The following is a 25788-nucleotide window of genomic DNA, read 5'->3' on the forward strand; positions in this document are numbered from 1 at the left end:
GCAGTAGATGTGATGTATATAGACTTCAGTAAGGTGTTCGACAAGGTTCCCCATGGGAGACTGATTAGCAAGGTTAGATCTCATGGAATACAGGGAGAACTAGCCATTTGGATACAGAACTGACTCAAAGGTAGAAGACAGAGGGTGGTGGTGGAGGGTTGTTTTTCAGACTGGAGGCCTGTGACCAGTGGAGTGCCACAAGGATCGGTGCTGGGTCCTCTACTTTTTGTTATTTACATAAATGATTTGGATGTGAGCATAAGGGGTTTAGTTCGTAAGTTTGCAGATGACACCAAAATTGGAGGTGTGGTGGACAGCGAAGAGGGCTACCTCAGATTACAACAGGATCTGGACCAAATGGGCCAATGGGCTGAGAAGTGGCAGATGGAGTTTAATTCAGATAAATGCAAGGTGCTGCATTTGGGGAAAGCAAATCTTAGCAGGACTTACACACTTAATGGTAAGGTCCTAGGGAGTGTTGCTGAACAAAGAGACCTTGGAGTGCAGGTTCATAGCTCCTTGAAAGTGGAGTCACAGGTAGATAGGATAGTGAAGAAGGCGTTTGGTATGCTTTCCTTTATTGGTCAGAGTATTGAGTACAGGAGCTGGGAGGTCATGTTGCAGCTGTACAGGACATTGGTTAGACCACTGTTGGAATATTGCGTGCAATTCTGGTCTCCTTCCTATTGGAAGGATATTGTGAAACTTGAAAGGGTTCAGAAAAGATTTACAAGGATGTTGCCAACGTTAGAGGATTTGAGTTATAGGGAGACGCTGAACAGGCTGGGGCTGTATTCCCCGGAGTGTCGGAGGCTGAGGGGTGACTTTATCGAGGTTTATAAAATCATGAGGGGCATGGCAAGGATAAATAGACAAAGTCTTTTCCCTGGGGTCAGGGAGTCTAGAACTAGAGGGCATAGGTTTAGGGTGAGAGGGGAAAGATGTAAAAGAGACCTACGGGGCAACTTTTTCACACAGAGGGTGGTACGTGTATGGAATGAGCTGCCAGAGGATGTGGTGGAGGCTGGTACAATTACAACATTTAAGAGGCATTTGGATGGGTATACGAATAGGAAGGGTTTGGAGGGATATGGGCCGGGTGCTGGCAGGTGGGACTAGATTGGGTTGGGATATCTGGTCGGCATGAACGGGGTTGGACCGAAGGGTCTGTTTCCATGCTGTACATCTCTATTTCTTTATGGCGTCTGGCAAAATTCAACTACATCCTTGTACAATACTGGCCAGTAAAAATGTTTTTATATTTTTATTTGAGTTTTTCTCAATCCTACACACCCCCAAGTGGTGGCTTATGCATCAATCGCAACCCCTCCTTTCTCTCACCTACTTGACAATACAATTTGATGAACTTCTGTCCATTTCTCATCTGCCTGAATATGTAATGGTCTCCAATTCCTCATTAAACATCATTTTAAGGTAATAACATTCAGGGATATATTTGGATTCCTTCCCTGTGTCTGCCTTTTGAATATAATTGCTTTAAGTTTCCATCTCTCTTGCTGTAACTCAGTTAATTTGTCTGAGTCAAAGATGTCTGCTTTGTCCTCCAACTGTTCCTGGATTGTCTCAGCCATCTGATGAAAAGGGTCTCTGCTAATTCCACGTCAACTTTCTTATCTGCACTTTTTGATCTCTCCTGTTTCAACTGGTGACTTTGTGACCAGGATACCACACAGTCTGGAAAAGTTCCAGAGTATGTGTCCTTCAGTAGTTCAGTTGGTGATTTTCTTCTGCTCTGCACAGTTCCTCTGTGTTGCAGTGTGTGTCCGGTGTATTGAAAAAGAATGAGTACGCAATGAACACAGTCGACCCAAACAAGCAGACAAAACACATCCAGAAACCCTAGCCACTCCCCCCGGCAACAAAGACATCTCGGAAATGACTGCCAGACTACTCAGACCCCTTGGCATCATGGTAGCCCACAAACCCACTAAAGCAGCAGCTAATGTACTTGAAAGACCCTATACAGACAATGAGCAAAACTAATGTCATTTGCAAAATACCGTGTAAGGACTGTAACAAACACTACATTGAACAAACAGGCAGAAAACTAGCCACCAGCTTATATGAACGTCAACTAGCCACAAGAAGACTTGACACTCTCTCACTAGTATCCTTACATCCAGATAAGGAAGGACACCACTTCGACTGGGACGAAACAAGCCAAACAGAGACACGCACGAGAATTCCGAGAAGTATGGCACCAAACACATTGACTTGGGTCCCATTTACCACCCCCTGAGAAAAAGAACAGGAAATGACATCACCATAGGAAATGGCATCACCACAGGAAATGACATCACCGACCCAAAGAAGCCCAAACACATAAATAGAAAACAGGAATCATCAGCAGTGCTTTGTCCGGGGGCTCACTGTTGATGTTACCTAGGAGGTTGATGAAACATCTGAAAACAAACCTTCCAGCTCAGCGAGCAAACCTACATCCAGAACCTCAACCTGAGCTACAAATCTTCTCAAAACTCGCTAACTTGCAACAATCCCCATAATCACCGCTCAGCACAAAAGGGAAAATCAAACTCTGGGTCTTACAGGAATAAAGTCAGAGAGGGAGAATGTCAGCTCGGAGCTGCTTCAGTGGGTCCGACAACCTTTCTCCATACGCCTGTTAAAAACAGCCAAAGCAGGGCTGGGAGAACTGGCCACACCCTTTTCAATCCACAAGTGTTTTTGTTAAACTTGAAAGCTTTCTGCCTGAGGCAGTATTTGTTAGCTATAATCAAAGTGGCCCTAAAACCAATCAACCCCCCCCCCCCCCCTGAATTTTCGGAGTCTGTGCAGTTTGTGACCTCTCTGGAAAGGAGGCCAAGGACTGTATAACCGTGTTCAAGGGGCAGCTTCATCACACTGGTCCCACGGAGGTGGACGAGACCACAGTGAGGCAGAGAACACTCCCAACCATGTTGACAGAAGGGCAAAGAGCACTTTAAATTAGGGAAGACAGTGGGGGGAGGAAAGGGGGGGGTTTGGAGAGGAGATTGGAAGAGCAGCAAGTGGCAAACATAGTTCACGGTGTCTCACAAACTGAAAGGGTTAGGAGCAGGCGGGATGGGAGAGGAGCAGGATAGAAGATTCTGACAAATATGGTCCAGAATTATCTGTTACTGTATATATAAACCACTTTGAACTGCTCCATTAGATTCCAGTCTATAACCCCCTCCTGGGGATCTGTTATTCTGTATATAAACCACCATGAACCCCTCGATTAGATTCCAGTCTGTAACTCCCTCCTGGGTATCTGTTATTCTGTATATAAACCATCCCGAACCCCTCGATTAGATTCCAGTGTGTAATCCCATCCCGGGTGTCTGTTATTCTGTATATAAACCACCCCGAACCCCTGTTTAGATTCCAGTCTGTAATTCCCTCCCGGGTATCTGTTATTCTGTATATAAACCACCCTGAACCCGTCGATTAGATTCCAGTCTGTAACTCCCTCCTGGGTATCTGTTATTCTGTACATAAACCACCCCGAACCCCTCGATTAGATTCCAGTCTGTAACTCCCTCCCGGATTTCTGTTATTTTATAGGTATATCAGGAATAAAAGAACGACTAGAGTAAGAAGTTGTGCCTGGAGTCCAAGGAGATTGGGAAGCGCTAAATGAATATTTTTCCCCAGTATTCACACAGGAAAAAGACAATAAGTCTCCTGGGCTGGATGGGACTTATCCCAGGATCCTTTGGGAAGCCAGGGAAGAGATTGCCGAGCCTTTGGTTTTGATCTTTATGTCGTCATTGTCGACAGGAATAGTGCCAGAAGACTGGAGGATAGCAAATGTTGTCCCCTTGTTCAAGAAGGGGAGTAGAGACAACCCTGGTAATTATAGACCAGAGAGCCTTACTTCAGTTGTGGGTAAAGTGTTGGAAAGGATTATAAGAGATAGGATTTATAACCATCTAGAGAGGAATAAGTTGATCAGGGATAGTCAACATAGTTTTGTGAAGGGTAGGTGGTGCCTCACAAACCTTATTGAGTTCTTTGAGGTGGTGACCAAACAGGTGGATGAGGGTAAAGCAGTAGATGTGGTGTATATGGATTTCAGTAAGGGGTTTGGTAAGGTTCCCCATGGTAGGCTATTGCAGAAAATACAGAGACATGGGACTGAAGGAGATATAGTGGTTTGGATCAGAAATTGGCTAGCTGAAAGGACACAGAGGGTGGTGGTTGATGGGAAACGTTCATCCTGGAGTTCAGTTACTAGTGGGGTACAGCAAGGGTCTGTTTTGGGGCCACTGCTATTTGTCATTTTTATAAATGATCTGGCTGAGGGCGTAGAAGGATGGTTTGGTAAATTTGCGGATGACACGAAGGTTGGTGGAGTTGTGGACAGTGCTGAAGGATGTTGTAGGTTACAGAGGGACATAGATAAGCTGCAGAGCTGGGCTGAGAGGTGGCAAATAGAGTTTAATGTGGAAAAGTGAGAGGTGATTCACTTTGGAAGGAGTAACTGGAATGCAGAGTAATGGGCTAACGGTAAGATTCTTGGAAGTGTGGATGAGCAGAGAGATCTCGGTGTCCAGGTACACAGATCCTTGAAAGTTGCCACCCAGGTTGACAGGGTTGTTAAGAGGCATACAGTGTGTTAGCTTTTATTGGTAGATGGACTGAGTTTTAGAACCACAAGATCATGTTGCAGCTGTACAAAACTCTAGTGCGGCCGCACTTGGAGTATTGTGCACAGTTCTGGTCACCGCATTATAAGAAGGATGTGGAAGCTTTGGAAAGGGTGCAGAGGAGATTTACTGGGATGTTGCCTGGTATGGAGGGAAGGTCTTATGAGGAAAGTCTGAGGGACTTGAGGCTGTTTTCGTTAGAGAGAGGTTGAGAGGTGACTTAATAGAGACATATAAGTTAATCAGAGGGTTAGATCGGGTGGACAGGGAGAGCCTTTTTCCAAGTATGGTGACAGCGAGCACGAGGGGACATAGCTTTAAATTGAGGGGTGATAGATATAGGACAGATGTCAGAGGTAGTTTCTTTACTCAGAGAGTAGTAGGGGCATGGAATGGTCTGCCTGCAACAGTAATAGACTCACCAACTTTCAGGGCATTTAAATGGTCATTGGATAGGCATATGGATGTACATGGAATAGTGTAGGGTAGATGGCTTCAGATTGGTTTCATAGGATGGCACAACATTGAGGGCCGAAGGGCCTGGACTGTGCTGGAATGTTGTATTTTCTGTGTTCTATACAAACCACCCTGAAGCCCTCGATTAGATTCCAGTCTGTAACTCACTCCCAGGTATCTGTCATTCTGTATATACCACCCCTTCCCCCCCGCCCCCCCAACCGAGCAGTCAGTGGCTGTTCTCCTTATAATATCTGGGTCATATTTGATCCAACTGGGTCCCTCTGCAGTGCAGTGATTTCAGGTGTTCCCGTGTTGTTTGAAATACCAACATCGCCCAGCAGTGAAGCTGAATAGGATTTGAACTTACATCCCCACTGTCCCTCAGTCACGTCATTGAGGATCATCGAGTCATACAGCACCGACATAGACCCTTCGGTCAACTGGCCAACATTGACCATAATCAGGAGAGCGGTGCTGGAGAAGCACAGCCGGTCAGGCAGCATCCGAGGAGCAGGAGAATCAACGTTTCGGTCATAAGCCCTTCATCAGGATTCACTTTCTCCCAACGCTGACCATAGTCCCAATCTAAAGTAGTCCCACCTGCCTGAACTTGGCCTTATCCCTCCAAACCTTATCTACTCACTCAGGTTTCAGTTATCTTTTTCAATTTCTCTTTTGGGGCGTGGGTGTCACTGGCATTTACTGCCCGTCCCTAACTGCCCCCAGAGAAGGTTCACTCGACTGTGATGAAGAGGGCTGAGTCTGTGTCCATCGAAGAATGAGAGCTGATCTTATTGAAGTATTGAAAATACCAAAGAGGTTTTGTTTTAATTCACTGGGTTATAGGTATCCCTGGCTGGGCCAGCAATTATTTCCCATCCCTAGTTAGCCCTGAGAAGCTGCCTTCCTGAGAGTCGTTAACACGGCTGAATGTCAGGGGAAAATGCCATGTTCTCTTCTGTTGGAGATGATCATTGCCTGGCCTGTGTATGGTGTGAATGTCACCTTTGATTGTATTATTGGACAGGGAAGGATCTAGAAAAATATTTCATTTTGTTCCTGAGTCCAGAACCAGGGGACGGTTTTATAACTCGGGGGTACCTCTTGGATACAGAAAATAGAAGCAGCAGTAGGCCATTCAGCCCCTCTATGAAATTGGATCATTGCTGACCATCCTCACTCTCTCTCCTATCCCTTTGACCCCTTTAGCCCTGTGAACTATATCTAACTTCTTCTTGAAAACATTCAATGTTTTGGCTTCCTGCGGCAGAGAATTCCGCAGCCTCCCCACTCTGTCTGGGTCAAGACATTTCTCTTCATTTCAGTCAGGAATGGCCTCCCCTGCATTTGCCCTGTCTGATTGTGTTGGGATTTTATCGGTTTCTATGAGAACCCCCCCTCCCACCTCGTTCTTCCCAACTCTAACGAATACATTCCTAACCGATCCAGAATGTCCTCCAACATCAGTCCCAGCATCCCAGGAATCAGTCTGGGAAACCTTTGGTGCATTCCCTCTATCGCTAGAACATCCTTCCTCAGATAAGGAGATCAAAACTGCACACACAAAACTCCAGCAATGGGAATGTTGGGTATGCACTTTGGGAGTTTGCAAAGGGATACAGATAGTGAGTGGGCAAACATTTGGCAGATGGAGTGGAATATGAGAGAAGGTGAGCTCTGTTGACTCTGGCTGACGTCATTGAAAAGCAGCAAATGATGTAAATGGCGGGAGAGATTGCAGGTCTCTGAGTCACTGAGCACTCCCTGAAGCCCCGGTGCACTTGGAGCAGATATTCCTGCTCGAATCCTCACAGACACGTACCAACGTACCACTCACTGAGAAAGGGTCACCAGACCCGAAACATTAATTCAGATTTCTCTCCACAGATGCTGCCAGACCTGCTGAACTTTTCCAGCAACTTCTGCTTTTGTTTCTGATTTACAGCATCCGCAGCTTTTCGGTTTTTATACCATTTACTTTCTTCACCGCCTGCTGTCCCCGCAATGTTTACTTCAGTAACTGTTCCAGCTCCTCCTTTCCCCGACACGACCAGGTTTCAGATAATAACCTGCCTTCCTGTTTGTGTTCCCAGAGTGGGTACCCTCACACTGATCCACATTAAACTGCATCTGCCGTGTACTTGCCCACTCCCTCAGCCTGACCCCCTCCCACTGCAGCAGCTCTCCATCCTCCTCACCCTTCCCCCTCCCACCCAGCTTTGGATGGCCGGCTCCCCTCATTAATATACACTGGGAGTAGCTGGGAGGTCCAAACACTGACCCCTGCGGTACCCACCCCTCCCTTCCTTCACTGTGTGCTGCTTGGAAAAAGGCCCCATTGATTCTTACTCAATGTCTCCTGTCTGCCACCCAGTGTTTTTGGTCCATTTCACTATACAACCCCCAGTCCCATGTAGTTTAATTTTGCACGTTAACCTCTTGTGTGGGACTTTGTCGAAAGCCTTTCAAAAGTCCAAATAAACTACATCCACTGGCTCCACTGACGTGGTCAAGTGTATCCTAGGACTTTGTGGGAAGTGAGAGAGGAAATATCAGGGTCCCTAGCATTTGTATCATCTATAACCATGGTGCTGGAGGACTGGAAGGTGGCTAAAGGTGGCACAGTGGTTAGCACTGCTGCCTCACAGCGCCAGAGACCCGAGTTCAATTCCCGCCTCAGGTGACTCTCGGTGTGGAGTTTGCACATTCTCCCTGTGTCTGTGTGGGTTTCCTCCGGGTGCTCCGGTTTCCTCCCACAATCCAAAAATGTGCAGGTTAGGTGAATTGGCCATGCTAAATTGCCCGTAGTGTTGGGTGCATTAGTCAGAGGGAAATGGGTCTGGGTGGGTTACTCTTCGGAGGGTCGGTGTGGATTTGTTGGGCCAAAGGGTCTGTTTCCACACTGTAGGGAATTTTATCTAATATTGTCCCTTTATTTAAGAAAGGCTATAAGAGGAAGCCTGGGAACTATAGAGCAGTGAGCCTGACATTGTTGGTGGGTAAGCTGTTGGAGGTAATTCTGAAAGCTAGGATTTATATGCATTTAGAGAGGCAAGGACTGATTATGGATAGTCAGTATGATTTTGTGTGAACGAAATTGTGTCTCATAAACATGGTTGAGGTTTTGAGCAAGTAACCAAAAAGGTTGCTGAGGGCAGAGCAGTAGATTTTGTTGACATGAACTTTAGTAAAGCCCCTGACAAGGTTCCACACGGTAGACTAATTACTAAAGTTAGGTCACATGGGATTCAGGGTGAACTTGCCAGTTGGATACAAAACTGGCGTTATGGTCGGAGACAGAGAATGATGGTGGAGGGTTGTTTCTCCAACTGGAGGCCTGTGACCAGCGATGTTCCACAGGGATGGGTACTGGGCCCACTTTTATTTGTCATTGATATAGATGATTTAGATGAGAATATAGGAGGCATGGTTAGTATGTTTGTGGATAACACCAAGATTGGTGGGATAGTGGACAGGGAAGAAGGTTATTTCGGGTTATACAAATGGATCTTGTTCAATTGGATCAATAAGCTGAGGAATGGCAGATAGAGTTTAGATTAGATTAGATTACTTACAGTGTGGAAACAGGCCCTTCGGCCCAACAAGTCCATACCGACCCCCAACCCACCCATACATTTACCCCTTACCTAACACTACGGGCACTTTAGCATGGCCAACTCACCTGACCCGCACATCTTTGTAATTGTGGGAGGAAACCGGAGCACCCGGAGGAAACCCACACAGACACGGGGAGAACGTGCAAACTCCACACAGTCAGTCGCCTGAGGCGGGAATTGAACCCGGGTCTCTGGCGCTGTGAGGCAGCAGTACTAACCACTGTGTCACCCTTTTTTTAAAAAAACATTTTGATTTGAGTCGATGCTTCAGGCATAAACTCTTCATCTGAGGTTTTTCAAACTTTGGACTTCAGATTTTCAATTACTCTTTCACCTCCCGGGCCCAGTACCTTCCAGGTGGCCCCATAGTTGACACAGGGGCCGCCCCACGACCAGTAGAACTCCACCACCCAGGTGGCCGACCAGTTCCCAAGCAGGCCCTTAACCCCATCCGCCTCCAGAATGTTCACCGGCTCCTGCCTGCTGTACAGCCGGCCGGTGTGGCCGTGACACAGCAGCTGCGCCAGGAAGGCGGTGATGACCAGTGACGGGTGTCTGCCCCAGCCTCACGGCGCCATTTTCCTAACGACCACCGTTTTAATTTAATTTGGATAAATGTGAGGTATTGCATTTTGGTAATACAAACAAGAGCAGGACTTTTCCAATTCATGATAGGGCCCTGGGCTGTGCTGTAGACCAGAGAGACCGAGGGGTTCAGGTACATAATGCTTTAACATTTGTGTCCCATGTAGGCAGGGTGGTTAAGGTGTTTAGCATGCTGGCCTCCATTGCTCAGACTTTTGAGTTATAGGGGTTTGACATTGATGTGGCCTCTTCTGGAGTACTGTGTCCAGTTGTAATCTCCCTGTTATATGAAGGATATTATTAAACTGAAGATGGTTCTGAAGAGATTACCAGGATGATGCTGTAAATGGAAATTTTAAGTTACAAAGAGAGGCCGGAATGTTTTTCACAGGAGTGTAGGGGCTGAGGGGTGTTTTTTTTTTCTTTATTCATTCACAGTGTGAAAACATCACTGGCTACACCAGCATTCATTACCCCAAAGTTGGTTAAGAGTATTCCTGGAGGAATATCGGAAGAGTAGGACAAGTCTTAAACAAGGAATCAAGTGGGTGAAAAGGGGTCATGAAATAGCTTTAGTGAGCAGAATTAAAGAGAATCCCAAAGTATTTTATTCTTATATAAGAAGCAAGCGGGTAACTAGAGAAAGGATTGGTCCACTAAAGGATAATGAAGGAAGGCTGTGTGACGAACCTGAGAGAATGGGTGAGATTCTGAATGATTACTTTGCATCAGTGTTCACTGAGGAGAGGAACATGATGACTGTTGAGATTAGAGATGGAAGTTTGATTAGTCTGGATCACGTTGACATAAGTAGGGAAGAGGTGTTGGATAGGCTAGAGGTTATTAAGGTGGACAAATCCCCAGGATCGGATGGGATCTATCCCAGGCTGCTGAGGGAGGTGAGAGAGGAAATAGCTGGGGCCCTGACAGATATCTTTGTAGCATCCTTAAACACAGGTGAGGTGCCGGAGGACTGGAGGGTTGCTCATGTTGTCCCCCTGTACAAGAAGGGTAGTAGGGATATTCCGGGTAACTACAGTCCAGTGAGCCTGATGTCAGTGGTGGGAAATTTGCTGGAGAAGGTACTGAGGGATAGGATCTATTTATATTTGGAAAAGAATGAGCTTATCAGTGATAGGCAACATGGTTTTGTGCGGGGGAGATCGTGCCTTACCAACTTAATAGAGTTCTTTGAGGAAGTGACCAAGTTGATAGATGAAGGAAGGGCTGTTGATGTCATATACATGGACTTTAGTAAGGTGTTTGATAAGGTTCCCCACTGTAGACTAATGGAGAAAGTGAAGTCACATGGTGTGCAGGGTGTTCTAGCTAGGTGGATAAAGAACTGGTTGAGCAACAGGAGACAGAGAGTAGTAGTTGAAGGGAGTTTCTCGAAATGGAGAAAGGTGACCAGTGGTGTCCCACAGGGGTCAGTGCTGGGGTCACTGTTGTTTGTGATATACATAAATGATCTGGAAGAGAGCACTGTTGGTATGATCAGCAAGTTTGCAGATGACACAAAGATTGGTGGAGTAGCAGAAAGCATAAGGGACTGTCAGAGAATACAGGAGGGTATAGACAGACTGGAGAGTTGGGCAGAGAAGTGGCAGATGGAGTTCAATCCAGACAAATGTGAGGTGATGCATTTAGGCAAGTCTAATTCTAGAGCAAATTATACAGTGAATGGAAGAGCCTTGGGAAAAGTTGATGGGCAGAGAGATCTGGGAGTGCAGGTCCATTGTACCCTGAAGGTTGCTGCACAGGTGGATAGAGTGGTCACAAAGGTACATGGTATGCTTGCCTTCATTGGACGGGGTATTGAGTATAAGAGCTGGCAGGTCATGTTAACATTGTACAGGACATTGGTTCGGCCGCATTGAGAATACTGTGTACAGTTCTGGTCGCCACACATTACCAAAAGGATGTGGACGCTTTGGAGAGGATGCAGAGAAGGTTTATGAGGATGTTGCCTGGTATGGAAGGTGCTAGCGATGAAGAGAGGTTGAGTAGGTTAGGATTGTTTTCATTAGACAAAAGGAGATTGAGGGGGGAACTGATTGAGGTCTACAAAATCATGAAGGGTATAGACAGGGTGGATAGAGACAAACTTTTTCCCAGGGTGAAGGATTCATAACGAGAGGTCACCCTTTCAAGGTGAGAGGTGGAAGGTTTAAGGGGGATACACGCGGCAAGTACTTCACACAGAGGGTGGTGGGTTCCTGGAACACGTTGCCAGCAGAGGTGGTAGAGGCAGGCAAGGTAGATTCATTTAAGATGCATCTGGACAGATGCATGAGTAGGTGGGGAGCAGAGGGATACAGATGTTTAGGGATTGCCCGACAGGTTTAGACAGTACATTTGGATCAGCTCAGGCTTGAAGGGCTGAAGGGCCTGTTCCTGGGCTGTAAATTTTCTTTGTTCTTTATTCGCATTGCTAGAGTCATGTGCAGGCCAGACCAGATAAGGATGGCAGATTCCTTCCCTAAAGGACATAAGAGCTTTCCCCCAATAATCAACAATGGGTTCATGGCCATCGTTAGGACTCTTAATTCCAGATTTATATTGAATTAAAATTTCATCATCTGCTGTGATGGGATTCCCAGAACATTACCTGAGTCTCTGGATTAATGATGCAGTGACAATACCACCTCCCCAACCTTATAGAGGTTTAAAAAATTATGAGGGGCATAGATAAGGGTCCATGCAATAATAGCAAGAGTCCTTTCCCTCCAGTGGGGAAGTTCCAAGACGAGGGGGTTATATTTTTTAAGGTGAAAGGAGAAAAATGTAAAAAGACTTGAGGGACAATGTGTTTTTACACCGAGAGTGGTTTGTGTGTGGAATGAACTGCCAGAGGATGTGGTGAATGTAGGGTCCAGTTACAATATTTAAAATACATTTGGATACGTTCATGAATAGGAAAGATTAGGAGGAATTTGGTTCCATAAACTATGGAACTAGTTTAGTTTGAGATGATGGCATGGTCTGACCAACGAGGCTGTTTCTGTGCTGGATGACTCTATGATGGGATTAGTTACATTCTCAAAGAATTCGCTCAGCATGAGTTCCCTTTTGTAAATCCATGCTGACTCTGTCCAATCTGCTTTCGAAGTGCTCAGTAAGCAAATCTTTTATAATATCTCCCCACTACCGATGTCAGACTCCCTGGTCTATAATTCCCTGTTTCCTCTATCTCTCCCTTTTTAAATAAAAGGGTTACACTAGCTACCCTCCAAGTTACCCAGCAGCTGTTCCAGAGTCTGTAGAATCTTGGAAAAAGATCCCCAATCCATCCATTATGTTTAGGGCCGTATCCTTCAGTACTCTGGGATGGAGATTACCAGGCCCTGGGGAAATCATTGGCCTTCATCCATCAATTTCCTCAACACCATTTCCCCACTAAAGCAGAAACAAAAACAGAAATTGCCGGAAAAGCTCAGCCGTGCTGGTAGTGACTGTGGAGAGAAATCAGAGTTAATGTTTAGGGTTGAATAGCCCCTCATCAGAACTGATGCAGATTTGCCTCACACTTAACCATGTCCTCCCCAACGTTTTCAGGACATTTTACGTCCTCCTTTGTAAAGCCAGAATCCTAACATACGTTTAACTGCTCTACTATTTCTTTACTCCCATCATAACCTCCCCTGTTTCTGATTGTCTTTACCAAACTGTTCCTCTTCACATAACCTCATTTACAATCAGTCTGTATGTTCCCCCCAAGTTTATTCCCGCATGTTCCCCTTTTAATTAATCTCTCTGTCCTCCTTTGTTGAAATCTAAACAACTCATGTCCTCAGCTCCACTGTCTTTTTGGACAGTTGGTATGCCTGGATCTCGTATTATCCCAAACTTCCCTCCTCAGCTGTGGCTGGGTCAGCTTTCCTGTTTTATTTTTGGGCCCGACCATGGCTGACGTTCCCTCACCCACTTTGTAAATGTTCGCCATTGGCCCCCTGCTGTCAATCCTCTCAGTGTTGTTTCCCAATCGGGTGTAACCAACTTCCACATCATGTCATCATTGTTCCCTCTGGAAACCCTTAGGCAGCCTTTAAAATTAAATGATAATTATTCAATAACAATTCTTCTCTCGACTTCTGTGATATTAACCTTACAAACTATAAATGGAGATCTTACAGATTAGAAGAGATAAATATAGTGTCCTCGCCCAATCAGCAGCGTCCTCTTGGCCTGTGTCACTTTTTGATGCCCTTTAACCCCGAGATCACATGCTGTCTTCGTTCCAAGCTACTTCAGTATAACACTGCCTCAGGTGGAGGTGATGGTCTGGTGGCATCATCGCTGCACATAAATGTAACGTTCTGAGGACCCAGAGTTCAAATCCTGCCATACCAGATCATGGAGTAGAAATCTGCAATTAAGAATCAGATGATGACAATTGTCAGGAAAACCCATCTGGGTCACTAATGTCGGTAAGGACAAGCCAGGGAACTAGAGACCAGTGAGCCTGACCTCCCTCAAGTTGTTGGAGGGAATCCTGAGGGACGGGATGTACGTGTATTTGGAAAGGCAAGGACTGAGTAGGGATAGTCAACATGGCTTTGTGTGTGGGAAATCATGTCTCACAAACTTGATTGAGTTTTTTGAAGAATTAACAAAGAGGATTGATGAGGGCAGAGCAGTAGATGTGATCTATATGGACTTCAGTAAGGTGTTCGACAAGGTTCCCCATGGGAGACTGGTTAGCAAGGTTAGATCTCACAGAATACAGGGAGAACTAGCCATTTGGATACAGAACTGGCTCAAAGGTAGAAGACAGAGGGTGGTGGTGGAGGGTTGTTTTTCAGACTGGAGGCCTGTGACCAGTGGAGTGCCACAAGGATCGGTGCTGGGTCCTCTACTTTTTGTCATTTACATAAATGATTTGGATGCGAGCATAAGGGGTATAGTTAGTAAGTTTGCAGATGACACCAAAATTGGAGGTGTAATGGACAGCAAAGAGGGTTACTTCAGATTACAACAGGATCTGGACCAGATGGGCCAATGGGCTGAGAAGGGGCAGATGGAGTTTAATTCAGATAAATGCGAGGTGCTGCATTCTGGGAAAGCAAATCTTAGCAGGACTTACACACTTAATGGTAAGGTCCTAGGGAGTGTTGCTAAACAAAGAGACCTTGGAATGCAGGTTCATAGCTCCTTGAAAGTGGGGTCACAGGTAGATAGGATAGTGAAGAAGGCATTTGGTATGCTTTCCTTTATTGGTCAGAGTATTGAGTACAGGAGTTGGGAGGTCATGTTGCGGCTGTACAGGACATTGGTTAGGCCACTATTGGAATATTGCGTGCAATTCTGGTCTCCTTCCTATCGGAAAGATGTTGTGAAACTTGAAAGGGTTCAGAAAAGATTTACAAGGATGTTGCCAGGGTTGGAGGATTTGAGCTACAGGGAGAGGCTGAACAGGCTGGGGCTGTTTTCCCTGGAGCGTTGGAGGCTGAGGGGTGATATTATAGAGGTTTACAAAATTATGAGGGGCATGGATAGGATAAATAGACCTAATGGGCAACATTTCCACGCAGAGGGTGGTGCGTGTATGGAATGAGCTGCCAGAGGGAGTGGGGGAGGCTGGTACAATTGCAACATTTAAGAGGCATTTGGATGGGTATATGAATAGGAAGGGTTTGGAGGGATATGGGCCGGGTGCTGGCAGGTCGGACTAGATTGGGTTGGGATATCTGGTCGGCATGGACGGGTTGGACCGAAGGGTCTGTTTCCATGCTGTACATCTCTATGACTCTAAAACTGCCATCGTTACCTGGTCTGGCCGAAAAAAAATCAAAAAGTCAACCTGAAAGCCTGGTTTCTGAAGAGGAATCAAAAGGAATATTTTTGATAAAATTATTGTAACAATGGTTTTGGTGACAAGAAGTGGAGGGGATGGTCATTTGGAGCAGGATGGATTGTGAGGATGAGACGCAGATCAGCTCAGTCATTATCTCATTGAATATAGTCTCAAGCATGAGGGGCTGAGTGGACTCCTGGTTCCATATTGAGAAAGTGAGGGTGAAGGATATGGAGGGTGGGGGAGTGAGGGATTCGGAGAGTGGGGGATTTGGGAATGGAAGAAAACAGCTGAGTCTCAGGATCTTGTCCCTGTTTGCACTCTTCCAATGAAAGTGGAATTCCTTTGTTTCCCACAGAATCCGTCCTTCCCGAGATCCCACACTATATTCTGTGGCAGCAGGGCGGGATGGGACGCTGCAGAAATTCCCGGGGGGAGGTTATTTATCAGCTGCAGGACTGTTTATAATTACAATGCAAAAAAATAGCATCATAAAACTGTCTGAAATGATGTGCTCGAAAACAATATATTAAATTACAATGAAGTTATTTTATTTTAATAACCTATGTTATCCTTGGAACCACCCAGCCAAACTGTCTGCACTTAATTTTATATCACTCTGTTCTGAAGCCAAGCTTTTAACGATGAAACTTGCTGATGTTAGTCAGACTCAAACAGAGGACTCATGGACACAGACACAATCCATCAATCTCTGCCCTCACCATTCTCAGGGTCAACTGTCCCCATCAAACACTCCCAGGACAGGGACAGCACGGGGTTAGATCCAGAGTAAAGCTCCCTCTACACTGTCCCCCATCAAACACTCCCAGGACAGGGACAGCACGGGGTTAGATACAGAGTAAAGCTACCTCTACACTGCCCCATCAAACACTCCCAGGACAGGGACAGCACGGGGTTAGATCCAGAGTAAAGCTCCCTCTACACTGTCCCCCATCAAACACTCCCAGGACTTGGACAGCACAGGGTTAGATACAAAGTAAAGCTCCCTCTACACCGTCCCCCATCAAACACTCCCAGGACAGGGACAGCAAGGGGTTAGTTAGATAGCGTAAAGCTCCCTCTACACTGTCTCCATCAAACACTTCCAGGACATGGACAGCACGGGGTTAGATACAGAGTAAAGCTCTCTCTACACTGTCCCCCATCAAACACTTCCAGGACATGGACAGCACGGGGTTAGATACAGAGTAAAGCTCTCTCTACACTGTCCCTCATCAAACACTCCCAGGACAGGGACAGCACGGGGTTAGATACAGAGTAAAGCTACCTCTAAACTGTCCCCCATCAAACACTCCCAGGACAGGGACAGCACGGGGTTAGATACAGAGTAAATCCCCATGCTCTCCCTAACACCGTGTGTTAGTCCTCAAACTAAGCCCACTGTTTAATGCCCTCCTAATGGCCCCACGCCATTCCAATGTTACCAAGAGAAAGGTGGAGATGGGAGTGGGGAACACAGTGAAAAGCTGGGGTGACAGGAACATTGCTGTAATGTACGTGCAATCTCACCCAATCCTCTTGTCTACTGCCTGAAACGAGCCAATGAGGTTTGAGACACTAAGCAGTTAGAGTGGATGCTTCAGTGCAGAGCATTCTGGGTAATGTGTCTGCCATCACTGTGCATTTCCAGTCAGCACCAGGGTCTGAACGACAGAGAGGAAGGTGGTGCATGGTGATGTGATCCATGCTGCATTCACAGTTGGAGATCTGAAGGGCAGGATCCTCTCTGTCTGAGCACAACGAGCTGTTACTATGGTGTGCACTGTGGGTCTTTGCCAATGGGGCCTTGGCTGACTTATCATTAACTGGTGCCTTCCTGTCACATCCTCTCTCCTCCCCACCACCCCCAACCCCAATATAAATACTGACAAGCTTGGAACGGACCAGAACAAAGATAAGGAGAGAAACCCAGGCAGAGAGGGAGAGATTAATGGGCTTTTCAGAATTTCATTACAGCAAACGGGGGTCGGTCCTGACTAATAGTAATTAAACTAGTGCAGATATCATTCCATCTTATACAAACCAGATGTTTTGCAATTCGTCACAACCGATCATTTTCAAAGTGTTAATTGCAACGTCCCTCCTCTCCTGAAGGGGCTGACCCTCAATGAGGTACGGGGTCTCCCTCCCTCTCCTGAAGGGGCTGACCCTCAATGAGGTACGGGGTCTCCCTCCCTCTCCTGAAGGGGCTGACTCTCACTGGAGTACAGGGTCTCCCTCCCTCTCCTGAAGGGGCTGACCCTCACTGGGGTATGGGGTCTCCCTCCCTCTCCTGAAGGGGCTGACTCTCACTGGGGTACGGGGTCTCCCTCCCTCTCCTGAAGGGGCTGACTCTCACTGGGGTACGGGGTCTCCCTCCCTCTCCTGAAGGGGCTGACCCTCACTGGGGTACGGGGTCTCCCTCCCTCTCCTGAAGGGGCTGACCCTCACTGGGGTACGGGGTCTCCCTCCCTCTCCTGAAGGGGCTGACCCTCACTGGGGTACGGGGTCTCCCTCCCTCTCCTGAAGGGGCTGACCCTCACTGGGATACGGGGTCCCCCTCCCTCTCCTGAAGGGGCTGACCCTCACTGGAGTACGGGGTCTCCCTCCCTCTCCTGAAGGGGCTGACCCTCACTGGGGTACGGGGTCTCCCTCCCTCTCCTGAAGGGGCTGACCCTCACTGGGGTACGGGGTCTCCCTCCCTCTCCTGAAGGGGCTGACTCTCACTGGGGTATGGGGTCTCCCTCCCTCTCCTGAAGGGGCTGACTCTCACTGGGGTACGGGGTGTCCCTCCCTCTCCTGAAGGGGCTGACCCTCACTGGGGTACGGGGTCTCCCTCCCTCTCCTGAAGGGGCTGACCCTCACTGGGGTACAATGAGGGAATTCTGCGATTAGTTTCTCAGTGAGTGGTATCAGACTGACTGACCAGCAACAGTGAAAGTTGCTTCATATGAGACACGAGTTTGATCTGAAACATTTCTGCCTGAGCTGTGGGGGCTGCAGAGCTGTGTATTGGGTGCAGAGTGTGTGTGTCTGAAACTGTGGGACCTCCTGGTGGATTCTGCCCCTGGGTCTCCAGGCCGAGCTGAGCTGAGGTGTGTGTAATGCAGAGCTTCACACTAAGCTGGGAGTGCACTCTTTCTTTACACAGGTATGTTCCCTCGCTCTGGAGTAACAGAGGAACATGAAAACAGGGAGAAGCTTCACAAGATCCTGGACACCATCACAGACACTTTAATCTGGTGCATGTCAAAGAGTGGAATCCCACCACAGCAGCAGGCCACTCGCCTGGCCCACCTACTCATGTTACTATCCCACATCAGGCATGCCAGGTACACTTTACGCAATCTCACGGCACCTCTCCCTGTGTAACTTCATCAGCTACTTTCACCATCATTCCTTCTCCCGTCCGTTTTCTCTCTCTCACTCTCTGTCTTTCTCTCACACACACACACTCAATCTCTCACTCTTTCTCTCTCCATTCTCTATCTCTCTGTTTTACTCTCACTCTCTCCCTTTCTCCCCCTCACTTCTCACACTCTCTCTCTCTCTGCTCAGTACAGAATGAGGCCCTTTAGCCAATTGAGTCTGTGTCTCTTTTGTTTTTGAACAACAATCCAGTTATTCCAACTGCTGTGATCTATCTTTAGAAACTCGTGTTAATTATCCCTGTCCGTAGAGTCATAGAGTCATAGAGATAAACAGCATGGAAACAGACCCTTCGGTCCAACCCATCCATGCTGACCAGATATCCCAACCCAATGTAGTGGATCCAGCCTTGATCACTGCATTCCAAATCGGACCCATTTGGCGAATAAAAATGTGTTCCCTCGGGTTTCCTCTGCATATTTTGCGAATTCTCCTCACTCTGCTCTGCCACTGGTACCAGGTCTTCTTTCACTTACACTATCAATGCCCTTCCAGATGTTAAACAGCTCGACTACATCTGCTCCTAACTCCCATTAACTGAAGGAGGCTGTTTATCAGACAGTGACTCCCTAACCCCGCTCACCCATCCCAGAAAGCAATAAAGCAAAACCTTCCCATCATCCCGAAAGAGGGGTGATCAGAATTGGACAAAAGGTTTTGGGATACTCCTTTTGTCCAAGTCATTGATAAATGCATGGATTTGTGACCAGCCCTGACCCCTGTGACATTCCACATCCCACTGACCCAGGCTCTGCTGCTACCGTGCTCCCCAATACAGTCAGCTCTTAGCTTGGGCGGTCACCTTTTAGATTATCGTCGGCTTTTGGCCACGCAAACACAGCCCACCTTCCCCACTTTAACAAGCACATTACATCCTGAAAGAACTCTCCTCAACGAGTGCAACATTATTTCCTTTCAGAAATGTAGGAAATGTAGAATCGAACAGCCCAACTTGCCCACACTGACCAGGTGTCCCAAACTAAACTAGACCCATTCACTAGCCCATATCCCTCTAAACCCTTCCTATCCACGTCCACATCCAAATGTCTTTTAATTGTACCAGCCTCCACCACTTCCTGTGACACACACACACACACCACTCCCTATGTGAAAAGGTTGTCCCTTGGGTTCCTTTTTAATCTTCCCCCGCTCACAGGACTCCCCCACCCCAGGGAAAAGACCTTGTCTATTTACCTTATCCAAGCCCCTCGTGATTTTATGAACCTCTATAAGGTCAGCCCTCAGCCTCCGACACTCCAGGGATAATAACCCCAGCCTGTTCAGCCTCTCCCTGAAGCTCAGATCCTCCAACCCTGGCAACATCCTTGTAAATCTTTTCTGAACCCTTTCCTGTTAAATAACATCCTTCCTATAGAAGGGCAGCAAGAATTGTAGGCAATACTTCAAATGTGGCCTTATTAATGTCGTGCAATATATGCTCTTGACCAGTAAAGGGAAGCATACTAATCACCCTCTTCACTATCCTATCTACCTGCAACTCTTCCTTCAAGGAACTATGAACCTGCACTCCAAGGTCTCTTTGTTCAGCAACACTCCCCAGGACCTTACCATTAAGTGTATAAATCCTGCCCTGGTTTGCTTTTCCAAAATGCAGCCCCTCACATTTATCGAAATTAAACTCCATCTGCCACTTCTCAGCCCATTGGTCCAGTTGATCAAGGTCCCATCGCAATCTTAGATAATCTTCTTCACTGTTCAGTATGTCACCAATTTTAGTGTCACCCACAAACTTACGAACCTTGCCTCCCATATTCTCACCCAAATTGTTTACATAAATGACAAATAACAGTGAAGCTACACCAATCCTGCAACATACCAGAAGCCTCCAGCCTGAACAATAATCCTCTACCATCACTTTCTATCTCCCACCATCAAGCCATTTTGTATCCATTTGGGTAGCTCTCCCTGGATTTCATGTGATCTAACTCGACTAACCAGTTTACCGTGTGGAACCTTGTCAAAGGCCTTGCAAAAGTCCAATGAATACAGTCCCAATGGATCCAGTCTGTCCTCATACATCCCTGAAATCAGTCTGGTAAACTGATTACAGTCTGGGAATGGAAAGGGAACAGGCAGGTAGTGTAGGGATCCCCTGTGGCCGTTCCCCTCAATAACAGGTATACCGTTTTGGATACTTTGACAGGGGGAGGCAGCGTACCAGGGTAAGCCATGGGGTACAGGTCTCTGACACAAAGCCTGTAGCTCAGGAGGGAAGGGGGAAGAGGAGCAGAGCAGTAGTCAATGGGGACTCCATAGTTAGGGGGACAGACAGGAGGTTCTGTGGGAACAAGAGAGACTCACGGTTGGTGTGTTGCCTCCCAGGTGCCAGGGTTTGTGAGGTCTTTGATCGCGTTTTTGGGATCCTTGAAGGGGAGGGGAGGGGGAGCAGCCCCAAGTCATGGTCCACATAGGCACCAACGACACAGGTAGGAAGAGAGATGGGGATTTAAGGCAGAAATTCAGGGAGCTAGGGTGGAAGCTTAGAGCTAGGATGAACAGAGTTGTGCTAGCGAGGTGAGGAACAGGGAGAGAGAGGAGTTGAACAGGAGGGAAGGTTTTGGATTCTTGGATAATTGGGGCTCTTCTGAACCAGAGGGGTACCAACATCCTTGGGGGGAAATTTGCTGATGCTATTTGGGAGGGTTTAAACTAATGCAGGAGGGGGATGGGAACCTGAAGTGTAGTTCCAATGTCCAGGAGGTTGAGAGTACTGAGGTCAGAAATGAGGTTTCAAGGTCACAGGAGTGTGCCAGCAGGCAGGAAGGTGGTTTGACGTGTATCTACTTCAATGCCAGGAGCATCTGGAATAAGATGGGTGAACTTGCAGCATGGGTTAGTACCTGGGACTTTGCTGTTGTGGCCATTTTGGAGACATGGACAGAGCAGGGACAGGAATGGTTGTTGCAGATTCTGGGATTTAGATGTTTCAGTAAGAGCAGAGAAGTGGTAAAAGAGGGGGAGGTGTGGCACTGTTAGTCCTGGACAGTATTACAGTGCAGAAAGGACGTTTGAGGACCTGTCTACTGAGGTAGTATGAGCTGAGGTTAGAAACAGGAAAGGAGAGGTCACGCTGTTGGGAGTTTTCTATAGGCCTCCGAATAGTTCCAAAGATGTAGAGTAAGGATAGCAAAGGTCATTCTCGATACGAGTGAGAGTGACAGGTTAATTGTTATGGGGTCTTTCACTTTCCAAATATTGACTGGGAACACTATAGTTCAAGTTCTTTAGATGGGTCAGTTTTTGTCCAATGTGTGCAGGAGGGTTTCCTGACCCAGTATGTAGACAGGCCTACAAGGGGCGAGGCCACATTAGACTTGGTACTGGGTAATGAACCTGACCAGGTGTTAGACTTGGAGGGAGGTGAGCACTTTGGTGATAGTGACCACAATTAGGTTGTGTTTACTTTAGTGATAAAAAGGGATAGGTATATACAGCAGGGCAAAAGTTATAGCTGGGGGAAAGGCAATTGTGATGTGATTAGGCAGGATGTAGGATGTATAGGATGGGGAAGGAAACTGCAGGGGAAGGGCACAATTGAAATGTGGAGCTCATTCAAGGAACAGATACTTTGGGTCCTTGGTAAGTATGTGCCTGTCAAAGAGGAAGTGGTCCAGCGAGGGAACTGTGGTTTACTAAGGAAGTTGAATCTCTTGTCAAGAGGAGGGAGGAGGCTTATGTTAGGATGAGATGTGAAGGCTCAGTTAGAGCACTTGAGAGTTACAAGTTAGCCAGGAAAGAGCTAAAGAGAGAGCTAAAAAGAGTCAGGAGGGGACAAGAGAAGTCGTTGGCGGATAGGATCAAAGAAAACCCTAAAGGTTTCTATAGTTATATAAGGAATAAAAGAATGACTAGAATTAGATTAGGGCCAGAGTTGAAAAGTGTGGTGCTGGAAAAGCGCAGCAGGCCAGGCAGCATCTGAGGCGCAGGAGAATCGATGTTTCGGGCATAAGCCCTTCATCAGGGACTTCCTGAAGAAGGGGTCATGCCCGAAACGTCAATTCTCCTGCTCCTCAGATGCTGCCTGGCCTGCTGCGCTTTTCCAGCACCACACTTTTCAACTCTGGTCTCCAGCATCTGCAGCCCTCACTTTCTCCTAAGATTAGAGCCAATCAAGGAGAGTAGTGGGAGTCCAAGGAGATAGGAAAAAAGATAACGTTGTCGAGGAGAATACTGAGATACAGACTACTAGACTAGATGGGAGTGAGGTTCACAAGGAGGAGGTGTTAGCAATTCTGGAAAGTGTGAAAGTAGATCAGTTCCCTGTGCCGGATGGGATTTATTGTAGGATTGTCTGGGAAGCCAGGGAGGAGATTGCTGAGCCTTTGGCATTGATCTTTATGTCGTCATTGTCTACAGGAATAGTGCCAGGAGACTGGAGGATAGCAAATGTGGCTCCCCTGTTCAAGAAAGGGAGTAGAGTCAACCCTGGTAATTATAGACAAGTGAGTCTTACTTCAGTTGTGGGTAAAGTGTTGGAAAAGGTTATAAGAGAGAGGATTTATAATCATCTAGAGAGGAATAATTTGATTAGGGATAGTCAACACAGTTTTGTGAAGGGTAAGTCGTGCCTCACAAACCTTATTGAGCCTTTTGAGAAGGTGACCAAACAGGTAGATGAGGGTAAAGTGGTTGATGTGGTGTATATGGATGTCAGTAAGGGGTTTGATAAGGTTCCCCACGGTAGGCTGTTGCACAAAATACGGAGGCATGGGATTGAGGGGGATTTAGGGGTTAGGATTAGAAAGTGGCTAGCTGAAAGAAGACAGAGGGTGGTGGTTGATGGGAAATGTTCATCCTGGAGTTCAGTTACCAGTGGTGTACCACAAGGATCTGTTTTGGGGCCACTGCTGTTTGTCATTTTTATAAATGACCTGGATGAGGGCATGGAAGGATGGGTTAGTAAATTTGCAGACGACACTAAGGTCAGTACAGTTGTGGATAGTGCTGTAGGTTACAGAGGGACATAGATAAGCTGCAGAGCTGGGCTGAGAGGTGGCAAATGGTGTTTAATGTGGACAAGTGTGAGGTGATTCACTTTGGTCGGAGTAATCGGAATGTAGAGTACTGGGCTAATGGTAAGATTCTCGGTAGTGTAGATGAGCAGAGAAACCCTCAGTGTCCAGGTACACAGATCCCTAAAAGTTGCCACCCAGGTTGTTAGGGTGATAAAGAAGGCATACGGTGTGTTAGCTTTTATTAGTAGAGGGATTGAGTTTCAGAGCCGTGAGGTCATGCAGCAGCTGTACACAACTCTGGTGTGGCCGCACTTGGAGTATTGTGTACAGTTCTGGTCATTATAGGAAGGGTGGGATAGCTTTGGGAAAGGGTTCAGAGAAGATTTATTAGGATGTTGCCTGGTATGGAGGGAAGATCTTATTCCTGACAGACCTATAAAAAGCTTTAGAGTGTTCCTTGATCCTACCTACCAAAGACTTTTCACGTCCCCTCCTGGCTCTTCAGGTCCTTCCTAACTAACTTGGATTTCTCAAGCACCCAAACTGAACCTTCACATCTCAGGATGACCTCTCCTTTCCTGATTTCCCACGGCCAACCCACCGAACCTGCACGTCTTCGGGCCGTGGTGGAAACCCCATACACGGGGAGACTGTGTAAACTCCACACAGACCCGAGGCTGGAATCGAACCCAGGTCCATGGTGCTGTGAGGCAGCAGTGCTACCCACTGAGCCACCGTGCCAGCCAGCACAGTTTACTGTCCCCTCACAAAACCATGTCAACCCTGTCTGATTGTTTTGTAAATTTCTATTCATTTCCTAAATAATGGATTCCCAATGGTGGTTGGTTGACCAACTACCCCAGTTTCCTGCTTTGTGTCTCCCTCCCTCCCTCTCTCTCTCCTTCCCTCCATCCCTTCTTAAATGGAGATATTTTGTGCATGAAGTGCGGTCGATCAAGTCTGAGGGTTCGCTGGCCTTTAGTTTTGTTGGTACCATTGTCTCCAATGATTGTTTTAAACTTCTCTATTTTTCGTGCCTACATTCTGGGATGTTTTTGTGAAGTTTGATGTGTGTACTGTGAAGACAAATACAAAATATTTGTTCAAAATCTGATCATCAATTCCTAAATTCCATTAGTAAAGAGACCATTTTAGCTACTCTCTTCCTTTCCATATTAGATTAGATTAGATTTACAGTGTGGAAACAGGCCTCTCGGCCCAACAAGTCCACACCGACCCGCCAAAGCGAAACCCACCCATACCCCTACATTTACCCCTTACCTAACACTACGGGCAATTTAGCATGGTCAATTCACCTGACCCGCACATCTTTGTGACTGTGGGAGGAAACCGGAGCACCCGGAGGAAACCCACGCTGACACGGGGAGAACGTGCAAACTCCACACAGTCAGTCGCCTGAGTCGGGAATTGAACCCAGGTCTCCGGCGCTGTGAGGCAGCAGTGCTAACCACTGTGCCACCGTGCCGCCCATATCTTTGTAGACGTTTCACCTTTATGTTTTTATAGTTATTGCTAGTTTAACCTGTCAGTCTATTTTATCCTCCTTTATTTCTTAGTTATCCATAGGACAGTAACTATAGTGATCCTGTGTCATGTCACCCTGAGTGTACCTTGCTCCATCTCCCCTTCATTTTCTGTCGTTTCTGTTACAGTAACAAAGGTATGGAACACCTTTACAGCATGAAGTGTAAGAACATGGTGCCCTTCTATGACCTGCTGCTCGAGATGCTCGATGCCCATGTCATCTACAGTCGCAGAAAGCCATCGGATGATCGCGTCTGCAACCAATCAAAGCCTGACAACCTCTGACCTTTGTCCCATTCTTCCTCCTTCCCTCTTTCCCAATCTCCCGCCAACTCACTCAACCACAAGAAAATAAACACAATGAGCAGGGTTAGCAGCTGGTTGGAGGGTGGGTATCGAGGACAGAGGGGAGGGGAAGAGTCAATGCCACCCATCAACTGTGTTTTATATCTTTGTCTGTTCCCAAACCCATTCCCCTCCACCACCTGGTGCTGCCTCCCATCCCTCCCTCAGTGGCGGAGGCTGTTGATTGGCTGTTAGGTTTTGGGGAAACCTCCCGCAGGAACCAGGCAAGGTGCCCCCATGCTCAGGTGATCAAACTTTCCCCTGTCTGGCTGCACAGGGGCATGGCAGGGACAACACAATGGGCAGAAGAGACTCCTCTGCCCAAATCAATGTCCCAGTGGGCCACTGTCCTGCGCAAATAAAACCAATGTGGCCTGGGTCAG

General features: G+C 47.1%; 1 protein-coding gene across 1 annotated transcript in view; it reads left to right on the forward strand.

Annotated features, from left to right (window-relative positions):
- The window catches only part of esr2a (estrogen receptor 2a), a 165943-nt gene extending 140519 nt beyond the window's left edge, over positions 1-25424 (forward strand). Inside the window, exons 7-8 of the mRNA XM_060829508.1 lie at positions 18262-18442; positions 25189-25424. Of these exons, the coding sequence (XP_060685491.1) occupies positions 18262-18442; positions 25189-25345 (338 nt within the window). The 3' untranslated portion in view covers positions 25346-25424. The remainder of the gene's footprint in view (positions 1-18261; positions 18443-25188) is intronic.
- The last annotated feature ends 364 nt before the right edge of the window (positions 25425-25788 follow it).

This window comes from Hemiscyllium ocellatum, chromosome 8 (genome assembly GCF_020745735.1).
Source record: "Hemiscyllium ocellatum isolate sHemOce1 chromosome 8, sHemOce1.pat.X.cur, whole genome shotgun sequence".
Taxonomy (NCBI): Eukaryota; Metazoa; Chordata; class Chondrichthyes; order Orectolobiformes; family Hemiscylliidae; genus Hemiscyllium; species Hemiscyllium ocellatum.